The sequence below is a fragment of the Heterocephalus glaber genome, unplaced genomic scaffold (genome assembly GCF_053883595.1).
Source record: "Heterocephalus glaber isolate CG9 unplaced genomic scaffold, H.glaber_assembly_v1.0 deba00001449, whole genome shotgun sequence".
Taxonomy (NCBI): domain Eukaryota; kingdom Metazoa; phylum Chordata; class Mammalia; order Rodentia; family Bathyergidae; genus Heterocephalus; species Heterocephalus glaber.
In genome coordinates, this window is record NW_028258300.1 from 181,673 (window position 1) to 192,736 (window position 11,064).

Genomic DNA, 11,064 nt, shown 5'->3' on the forward strand with positions numbered 1-11,064 from the left:
GGAGCGGCAGCTGCACTCTCTGGCAGAGGAGGAAGCAAGCTCAGCAAAGTCAAGCTCCATGTAAGTGAGACTATGGAAGCCACCACCCTTCCCACCCCAAGCTCAGGCATCATGGGCCTTTTGTCCTTTTGTCCACTAACTCTATGACTATCCCAACCCTCTCAGAACCAAAGCAGGAGCCCAGACTGGCTACCACCACTCCCCTGGTCCCACCTGGGGTCACTCAGCCACTGGCTACTTCACTCTATCCTGCCCAGTGCCTTATAAAGATGAGAAACAACAAGCCCAACATTTACAGCTCAGCTTTCCAGCTCCAAGATCCTCCCACAGCACACTCACTCCCCAAGAAGCAGACAGCGAAGCAGACAGTACTCCTGAGCAAGGAGGCAGAGGGAGATCCTGACCAAGTTCTGTTCTCAGCTCTGTGACCTTGGGCAAATCACTCAACCTCCCTGAGCCAGTGTTCTTATCTATAATGCAGGACAACAGGAAAAGCTTCTGCTCTAAATTTGCAACCACAAGACTTACTATAAAGAGTGGAGGAGGACAAGGTGTAACCAGCCCAGAAGTACAGTTTGTATCCCTATTCGTCGTTGTCAGCATGTCAGCATGTCCCTTCTACAGGGACCAGAGGAACAGCTTCCAGGCATGAGACCCACTCTGATACATTACCCGGCCACAGCCACACTTTTTTTTTTGGTACCGGAGATCGAACTTGGGTCCTTGCGCTTGCGCAGCAGGCGGCGAAACCACTCAGCTAAATCCCCCGCCCCTACAGCCACACTCTTAACATCATTGGCACTGGGAGATGATCAGGGTCACAATTAGGCTAAGAAGGCTGGTGGCAAGTGCTTAACCAAGAGCTGTTTTTCTGTTCCTGAAACTACATTCCTTTCCCGGAGCAACTGCCTGCTAATGGCTTCCGGTCTCAGAGACACCCAAAACCCCCAAATCAGTCGAGCCCGAGTGTGCAAACACCCTGCTCGGCCCAGGGACCTGGGGTTCGGGCGGGCCCCTTCCAGGAAACATCCTTCCTCTTGCTCCCCTTCCTGGTGGCCCTGTGACTCATGCCCAGGCTGGGTTGGTAGGCTAATAAGAAAGGTCTTCAGGGTGACTCAACAAAAAAGCAGCGTGAGTGGCACTCAGCCTGCACCTACCACCCAGGGGATGAGCACAGCTATGCAGCCAGGGTGGGGGGCCAGGGCAAGGCCTCCCGCGACCGCTCTGGGGCTCAGGGCCCCCCGAAGGTTATACACCCGCCCGCCCCACGATTGGTCGCTCCGGTCACGGAGGCCTATGGGGTGGTCCTTGCCCAGCCAATCAGGGGCCCCGGGGAGCCCATTCATTCACACACACACACACAAAAAGAGAGCGCCGGGAAAAGAGCGTGGTGCGGCCCGCAACTGCGTGGAAGTTTGGAACACGCGCACGGCCCGTGGGGCCCGGTGGGTTGCCCCGGAGGGCCGGATGGCGGAAAGGCAGACGAGTGCAGGGACTGCCGCCTCCCTGCCGCCCGGCAGGGCGTGCCACAGCCTCCTGGCTCCGCCCCGGGCCCTACAGGGAGGCGCCCCAGCCTCCTGGTTTCCTCCCGGTCGCAGAAAGACACCCGTTCAGAGGGAGGCGGCCAGGCTGAAGCAGGTGGCCCGCGTGGCTGCTGCGGCGCGCGCGCGCGCACAGAGACGGCACCCCCATCCCTGCCCCCCACCCCGGCCTGAGCGCCCCGGCTGGCCACTCACGGCAGTCGTCCTCGTCGCTGTTGTCCGAGCAGTCGTCGTCCTCGTCACATCTCCACACCAAGGGGATGCAGCGCTCGTTCCGACACCGGAACTGGTCCTTTTCACACTCCTTGACCGGCCCTGGGGGTTGGGTGGGGGGAGTCGTGAGCTGGGTCAGCAGAACCGAGCTCAGGTCCCCACCGGGCAGCCTGGACCGCCGAGGAATCTGAGGTGAAGGAAAGGGGGCGACGCCAGGTACCTCGGGCACCCTCGACCTACAGTCAGGGTTGGATGCGCAGGGCTTCTCGGGTGGCGGCCCGCTGGGTGGCACAGTGAGACCATGCACACACTTAAAGAGCCGGTGTCACACGTCCGGGGTACACCCTCCATTCAAAAACTCAGCTGCACACGCGGCCAAAAGAGCTAGATCCACGCAGACTCAGCCCAGAGGCCCGGCGCGACACGCACTGAGAGCACAGGCTCGTCCCCCTCCAAAGCAGTCACTGTGCCCGGCGCGCAAGGGTCCCCGGAAACGCATTGTCAGGCGGGGACGCAGCTGGCCGCCGGGGCGGGGCGCGTGTCACACAAGCCCCACCGGTGAGGACCGCGCCGTTCACCCGAAAACATGAAATGAGCGCCCCGCCCCCCCGCGGAGTTCACGGCCGGCCGGGCCCCGCTGCGCCCATCCCCCAGGAGCGGGACGCGGTGCTCTCAGCCCGGGGAGCGCGGGCAGGGGTCCAGGGCAAATAGTGGGATGGGGTTCCCGAGAAGCCCGTGGCCACCCTCCCCCCGGCCGCCGGGCCTCGCTTTGTTGGCGGCGCGGAGCCGGCCGGGGATCCGCTGCACGCACCTTGGCCGCCGCGCGCCGGATCCGCCGCCGCCGCGAGATGCTGCAGCACCAGGAGGAGCAGGAGCAGCAGCGGCCGGAGCGCGCCCCGCTCCCGGCGGCCCATGGCGGGCCCCGGGCTCCGGCCGCCGCGCCCCACGCCCCTTGCGCCGCCGCCGCCGCCGAGCCTCAGCCCACCGAGTCCTCGCTGCGGCGCCGGGGCTCCCGCTGCCTTTGCCCCCGCCAACACCGCCGCCGCTGCCGCCCGCCCCGGCGCCTCGGCTGCATTTCAAGCAGGTTCGGTGACGCTTAGCGGCGGGGCGGGCTCAGGCTGGGCGCGCGGCCCCGGCCCTGGGCGGCCGCCTCCGGCGCGCGCGCTCACTCCCTCCTGCCGCCTCCGCCCCACGCTCCTCCCGCCGCCGCCTCCTGGCATCCCTGGTTCCCTCCTCTCTCGGCGGGCGCTCCACGACCCCTCGACGGGTCCGCCCGAGTGCGGGACGCTGCAGACGCAGGGATGAGCAAGGGGAAACTCCCGTCCCTGCAGATAGCAGGTCTGGGGGAAGCAGCACGGGCTTCCTGGAGGAGGTGGCAGGCCGGTCTGAGGCGGAGAAATGTCAAGGACAGCCAGGGCGGGAGGGAAGATGATGTTGCAGGGTGCACAGGCCGACGCGGCGCGAGCGGGGAACAGGGCTAGGGCGCCGAGATTTTCGCGATCAGCGAGAAGCTGGGGTGCAGGTCGGGATCCCTGCGCCCAGTCCTCCCTTGGGGACATGGAGCTGCTTTCTGTGTCCATCTTGCACGCTCTGTGATCACGGGGAGGGAGATGAGGCGCACAGACACCACACTCAGAACTTTACACCCGCCGGGACAGAGGGGCAGACAAATCGGCAACGTAAACCTGACTCTGATGGAGAAAGGCGAACTGAGCCTGGGGGCCCAGAGAAAGGATGCGTCATCGCGGCCGCTAGGGGCCGAACAGAGAGCCTCTGCCCGCCCCACTGGCCTCTGCAAATGAAAGCGCGCCCTTTCTTCAGGGTTGCAGCCCCACCTTATCTGCTCCAAGTTCGGGCTATGAGAGGAGAGGCGGGACTCCCAGCCTTCTGTGAGCTGGCCCAACCACAGCCCTTCTTCGGAAGGTTCCGGAGTGTAGCGTGGGCCGCTAAACCCGGCCAGCTTGCAGGTGCCAGGCCCCACTGTTAGGTCCGCCTCCTCTCCCCTCTGTCCCTTTCTCCCCAGCAGAAGACGAGAGGTGGTAACCCTAGGCCTGGAAGCCACCCTGTCTTAGCAGCCTCCCAAGCCCGTGACTTCTCCCACAGGAGACCCAGGAGACCCGAGGTGTTTCTGCCATTAGTCCCTCAATACTTTGATCATCCAGTCACTCCACAAATATATTCCGGTCCTGTGCTGGGCCTGAGAGTGCTAAGGTGAATCAGACATGGTGCCAGCCCCAGGGAGGTCCCTACCTGGTGGAGAGACAAAGCATCAGCAGGCAGACGAGAAAATGTCAACCAAAATGTGAGGGACCTACTATGTGTCCGCACTGTTCCAAGCTCAAGGATGCAGTGTAGAACAGGTAAGGCTCCTCCCTGCCTTCCTGCAGGGTATCGATTAGTTGGGAGACAAAGCATGTCACCAGTCGTGTAAGTTCTTGTTGGTGGCTGGCAGGAGGTTTTCACCGTATAGATCTCTCTGTAGAACTGCTTGAGTGTCTTCATGACATGGCAGCTGGCTTTCCTCAGGATAGTTGATCCAACAGAGAGCAAGCACGAAGTCCAAATGTCTTTTCTGACCCATGGGTGAAAGTCACACTCCATCCTCACTGCAGTACTTCTTGGTTCCACAGGTCAGCCCTATTCTGTGTGGGAGGGGACCACACAGGAGTGTGTCTACCAGGAAGCCAAAGTCCCTGGAACTGTCTTGCAAGCTAGCTGCCACACCATTTCCTAGGTTGTGTAAGGAGGAAGAAGGTCAAAGTATATAAAGTCCTTTGAAGGCTTTTCAGTACACCGCACACCCCGCATAAATGTTTGCTCTTGTCACGGTCCTTGTTTCTGGCACACAGTCATAAGCTCTCCAGCAGGACATTCTACAACCATTCATCCTCATGATCTGTGTGATGGCTGCAGCACCATTGCACAGAAGACGCCAGGCTTCACACAGGAGCAGGGCAAGCCCAGCCTCAGTTTCTTGCATCTTGGCCACGTGCTCTTGGAGAGCTGAGGTCACCACTCCACTGTCTTTCTATAGGACCCTGGGTGAGTCCTTTCTCCCCCTCTCTATCTCTCTCTCCCTTTCCATCCTGAGTCCTAACCCAACGGTTTAAACTTGGTCAGTATTGCCTGTGTCTCCAGTCATTCCCATCCTACTTGAATGGCTCTCTCCATTTCCACTTGTCTCCTCTGCTGTCACTCTAGTACAGTTGTCCCTCAGTATCTGAGGGGAATTGGTCCCAGACTCCATTCTCAGGGACATTAAATTCTATGGATGCTAAAACCCATTGCAGAAGATGTTGTAATACTTGTGTATGACTTTCATGCATCCTCCTGAATACTTTAAACCATCTCTGCATTACTTAGAATGCCTCATACAATGTAAATACCATGTAAATAGTTGTTGTGCATATTGTTTAGGGAATAATGACCGGGAAAAAGTTTGTGCGCATTCAGTACAGACACAATTTTTTTCTAATATTTTTCTCTCCATGGTTGGTTGATCTGAGGACGTGGAACCCATGGATATGAAGGACTGACTGTATTTTCCTTAAATCCTTTCATTTAATGAACTTGGCTTCATCCTAAACAATAATCTCCAGGTTTGATATGCTAATTGTGTTTTTCCAATACACATTAAAATGACTGGTGTGGCTATGCAAGTAAACAGTGGACCTCTGCCCCTGCACAGGTGTCTCCTTCCTCTAAGGGTCATCAGCTCTGAGCGCCCCCGTTTGTTCTGGGGAAAGGAACGGTGGGCAGCAGGTGACTCGGAAGTAGCCTCAGCTCTATGTGCCCATTGCCTGTGACACAAAGCCTTCCAGGGAAGGTGCAGCAATTTTCCACTTGCATTTGGTGTGGATTTGCTTTTGCTTTATTTATTTTTTAATCAAAGTGCTACTTGCAGATAGTTTAGAGAATCTTATTTTTAAAAATCTTAAGTCATCGACTCCACACCTCCATCTCCCTCTCTCCAGAGGCAATGGCTGTCAACCCTTAGCAGAATTTTTTGGTACGTACCTCCATGTCATTAAATAACACACTTTCTTCTGGTTCCCAGTCTTCAGTTTTAGATGCTATCTTTCGGCTTCCTACCATGAAGATGATGGTGTGTGAGCTCTCTCACACACACTCCAACACCGCACAGCCATGCACAGAGACACACACTCAATGAGTCAAACCCCTGCGTTTCTCCTAATATGATTGTGACTAAGTGATTTGAAAAGTTTTTTTGTAATTAGTTTAGCTGGCAAGATATTTTTCCCATTCTACAGGTGTCTCTTCACTCTGTTGGCTGTTTCTTTTGCTGTGCAGAAGCTTTTTAATTTGATGTGATCCCATTTGTTGATTCTCAGTACTATTTCCTGTGCAATCAGGGCTCTGTTCAGAAAGTCCTTGCCTACACCTATGACTTCAAGAGTATTAGCTATTTTATCTTCTGGCAGGTTAAGTGTTTCTGCTTTAACATTTAACATCTTTGATCCATTTTGATTTTAGTTTAACACTTGGCTCAGAGATATGGCTCTAGATTCAATCTACTGCATGTGGATAGCTAGTTTCCCCAGCATCATTTATTAAAGAGGCTCTCTTTCCTCCAGTGTATGTTTTTGGCTCCTTTGTCAAAGATCAAATAGTTGAATGTGCTTGGAATTTTGTCTGCCCCCTCTATTCTGTTCCATTGATCCTCTTATCTGTTTTTGTGCCAGTACCATGCTGTTTTTATCATAGTAGTTTTGTAATATAACTTTAAAGCCAGGATTGTGATACTTCCCAATTTGCTCTTTTTACCCAGGATTGCTTTTGCTATTCTTGATCTCTTCTGGTTCCATATGATTTTTTTTTTCTTTGAGACAGGGTCTCACTATGTAGTTCAGGCTGACCTTGAACTCACTGTGTAGCCCAGGCTGCCCTCAAACTCATGGTGATCCACCTGCCTCAACCTCCCATGTGCTGGAATTAAAGGCCTGTGCCACCATGCCCAGCCAGGTTCCATATGAATTTTAGGATTGTTTTCTCTAGTTATGTGTATTTGATTGGTATTTTGATTGAGATTGTGTTAAATCTGTGCATCAGTTTTGGAAGTGTGGCCATTTTGACCATATTTGTTCTGCCTATCCAGGAACAGGGGATAACTTTCCTTTTTTTTTTTTTTCTGATGTCTTCTTCAATTTTGTTTTTTAGAGTACTATAGTTTTCATAATAGACATTTTTTCACTTCTTTGTTTAGCTTAATTCCCAAGTATGTAATTTTTCTTGAGGCTATTATGCATTGTATTTTTTTCCTAATTTATTTCTCCATGAGCTAATTATTGGTGTACAGGAACATTAACACTTTTTGTGTGTTGATATTATATCCTGCTATACTGATGAATTTGGTTATTAATTCTAGGAGTCTTGGGCCCGGGATTTAGCTCAGTGGTTCCGCCGCCTGCCTCACAATTCTAAGAGTTTTGTGGTGGATTTTGGGGGGTTTTCTTTATAAGGAATCATGTTCATCTGCAAATAATGATAATTTGACTTCTTTTCCTATATGTATCCTTTTTATTTTTTTTTCTTGCCTAATTGTTCTTGCTAATGTTTGGGTACTATGTTGAACAGGACTGATGATAGTGGACATCATTGACTTTTCCTGATTTTAGAGGGAAAACTTTCAGTTTTTCACTATTTAATATGATGTTGGCAGTAGGTTTGCCTTAAATGGCTTTTACTAGATTGAAATAAAGTCCTTCTATACCTATTGTCTTCAGTACTTTTTATCATGAATGGATGTTGGATTTTGTCAAAGACTTTTTTCTGCATCTATTGAGATGATCATGTAATTTTTGTCCTTGCCTCTGTTTATCTGATGTATTACATTTATTGATTTGCCTATGTTGAACAATTCTTGCATCCCTGGAATGAAGCCTACTTGGTCACGAGGTATGATCTTTTTGATGATTTGTTGTTTTGCTTGCCAGCATCTTGTTGAGAATTTTTTCCATCTATATTCACTAAAGAGATTGGTCTATAGTTCTCTTTTTTGGTTTGATCCTTGTCTGATTTTGGAATCAGGATAATGCTAGCTTCCAGGAATGACTTTGGGATTACTGCTTCCCTTTCAATTTCATAAAGAAACCTTGAGGAGTATTGGTGTTAGAACTTCCCTGACGTTTTTGTAGAATTCAGCAGTGGCTCCATCTGGACCTGGGCTTTTCTTAGTTTATAAGTTTGTGTTTTTTAAATTATTACTGCTTCTATTTCATTACCTATTATTGAATTATTCAGGCTTTTTATATCTTCTTGGTTCAGTTTTGGTAATTTGTATGTTTCTAGGAATCTAGCCATTTTTTTTTTGAATTGTCCAATTTATGGTGAACAGGTTTACAAAAAAGTTGCTAATAATCTGAATTTCCACAGTGTCCATTTGTGATTTCATCTTTTTCAATTCTAATTGCATTCATATAAGAACTCAAAAAAATTACACCCCCAAAATAAAACACCCAATCAAAAAATGGCCACATGAAATAGATACTTCTCAGAAGTACAAATGGCCAATAAATACATGAAAAATATTCCTTATTGCTGACTATTCAAGAAATGCAAATTAAAACAACACTGAGATTCCATCTCACCCCAGAAAGAGTGGCCATCATCAAGAAATCAAATAGCAAGCCAGACATGGTGGTGCACGCCTGTGATCCCAGCACTTGGGAAGCTGAGGCAGGAGGATCATTGTGAGTTCAAGGCCAGCCTGGGAAACCTAGTGAGTTCAAAGCCAGCCTGAACTACATAGCGAGACCCTGTCTAAAAAATAAATAAATAAATAAATAAATAAATAAATAAATAAATAAAACATCAAATGCTGTAGAGGCTGTGGGGAAACAGGAACTCTTCTACATTGTTGGTGGGAATGTAAACTAGTGCATCCACTATGGAAATCAGTATGGAGATTCTTCAAAAAGCTAAAACTAGAAATTCTAGCTATTCCCTTCCTAGATATCTTCTTGAAAAAGTGAAAGGCATCATATTACAGTGATACATTCATATTCATGTAGTATACTAGCAGCACAATTCATAATAACTAAATCTTGGAAACTGCCTATATGTCCATCATCAGATGAATGTATAAAAAAATGTGGTATTTATGCACAATAAAATACTACTCTGTCATAAAGAAGGATAGACTTGAGTCATTTGTAGGAAAATGGATGTACTTTGAGACCATAATGTTAAGTGAAATAAATTAGATGCACAAGCTTAAATATCTCATGGTTTCTCTTATATGAGAAACCCAAACTATAAATAAAGAACAAAATAAAAGAGAGATAATAGAAAGTAAGGAGATAGATTTTTCTCAAATGGGAAAAGGACCAAGAGATGAAGGAAAGGGGGAAAGAGGGGAGGAGAACAGGATGAAAAAATCATTGAGATGTGTCATGTACATGTACCAAATCCCTACAAGGAATGTGAGCATTGTGTACTGAAAACATGTACTAATAAAAAATGAAAAAGATACAATTATATTAATTGTGATAAAATACACATAACAAAAGTTACCATCTTAGCCATTTTTACAGTTCAGTGGCATTAGGTGCATTCTCCTCTTTGTAAAACCATCACCACCTTTCCGTCTCCAGAACATTGAAACTCCATCTCCATCAGGCAGTAATTCCTCATCCCCCATCCCCTGGCAGTGACCACTCTGCTTTCTGTCTCTGTGAATTCAACTGCTCTACGTATCTCAAGGAAGTAGAATCATATCCCATCTGTCCTTTGGGGACTATTTCACTTTGCATTATGCCTTCAAGGTTCATCCATGTTGTAGCATGTGTCAGCATTTCCTTCCTTTTTAAGGATGAATAAGAGTCCATGTGTATTCCACATTTTGTTCCTCTGCTCATCCATCAGTGGACACATTTTATCTGCTGTGAATAATGCTGTTATGATGATGGGTGTGCAAATAACTCTTCAAGACAGGGCTCTTGATTCTTTTGACTATAACAAAGTGGAATTGCTGCATCTAGTTTTAATTTTTTTAAAGGAACCACTGCATTGTTTTCCACAGCAGCTGTACCATTTTACATTCCTACCAGTGACGCACAGGGCTCCAATTTTTCCACATTCTAACCAATACTTTTAAAATAATAGCTATCCTAATGGTTACAAGGGCTTTTTTTTCATTGTGGTTTTAATTTGCATTTCCTGATGCAATGGTGAGTGATGTTGAGCATATTTTCATGTGTTTATTTGCCATTCATTTATCTTTTTTGGAGAAATACCTATGAAAGTTCTTTGCCCATTTTTAATTCTGATTTAGCTTTTTGTTGTTGAGTTGTAGGAATTCTTGTATTTCTGTCTGGATTTTTTTTTTCATGGTACTGGGGATTGATCCCAGGGCCATGCACTGAGCTACATCGTCAGCCTTGTTTTGTTTTGTGACAGAGTCTTACTATTGCCCAGGCTAATCTCAAACTTGCAGTTCTCCTGCCTCAGCCACCTGGGATTACAGGTATGTGCCACCATTCCCAGTCTATTTCTGGATGTTATTCTTTTATCAGATATATGATCGCAAATTTTTCCCTTTCTGTGGGTAGCCTTCTCCCTCTGTTGATTGTGTCCTTTGATTTGCAGAATTTTAAAATTTTGATGTAGTTAAATTTGTCTACTTTTTTCTTTTTGTCACCTGCACTTTTGTTGTCATATCCTCTAAAGATTTGTATGAGAACATGAAATAAATGCCATTCACAGTGTGCCATGATTAATATTTGCCTGCACAACTTGTTTTTTCCCTGGAATTAATAATTGATGTTTTTGTTTTATTATTTTATTTCTTGCTTAGTTTTCTACATTTTTTAATAGCAAACATTTTTTGGTACATGGTAAAGATACAGAATGATAGCACTCATCACAGGGAATTTGCACCTGTACACGATACTCCTGCCTCTCTTTTCCTCTTCCTCCTTCCCCTCAAGCCCCCTCCCCTCCCTATGTATTAAAGCTTTGTTTCCATTTTTTCCTTCTATTTTCACTTTTTTTCTTGTCCTTTCCTTCCTTTCTTCCTCCCTCCTCCCTTGTTCCCCTTCCCATCTGAACATTTTCTTCCCATTTCCCAATACCTATTATACATTTTCATCCTTATTTCCACTTTCGGCTTCTCACACCAGAGAAACAATGTGGTATTTACACGTGTGTGTCCGATTCATTTCACTTAAGAGTATGGTCTCAAGGTGCATCCATTTAGCTATAAATGTCTGATGCCCATCCTTCTTTATAGCAGAGTTGTACTCTATGATATAAAACCCCACATCTTCTTTATCCTTTCATCCACTAATGG

General features: G+C 47.9%; 1 protein-coding gene across 23 annotated transcripts in view; it reads right to left on the minus strand.

The window, feature by feature from the left end:
- Lrp8 (LDL receptor related protein 8) overlaps nucleotides 1-2,684 on the minus strand; it is a 74,168-nt gene extending 71,484 nt beyond the window's left edge. For 17 of the 23 annotated variants that reach the window (XM_021252055.2, XM_021252056.2, XM_021252054.2 and 14 more), the window contains exons 1-2: nucleotides 2,566-2,684; nucleotides 1,737-1,856 (exon numbers count right to left, since the gene is read on the minus strand). In XM_021252055.2, coding sequence (XP_021107714.1) covers nucleotides 1,737-1,856; nucleotides 2,566-2,668 — 223 coding nt within the window. In that variant the 5' untranslated portion in view covers nucleotides 2,669-2,684. The remainder of the gene's footprint in view (nucleotides 1-1,736; nucleotides 1,857-2,565) is intronic. The other 6 variants (XM_021252061.2, XM_021252060.2, XM_087214698.1 and 3 more) reach the window with 1 other exon arrangement.
- Between the last annotated feature and the right edge of the window lie 8,380 nt (nucleotides 2,685-11,064).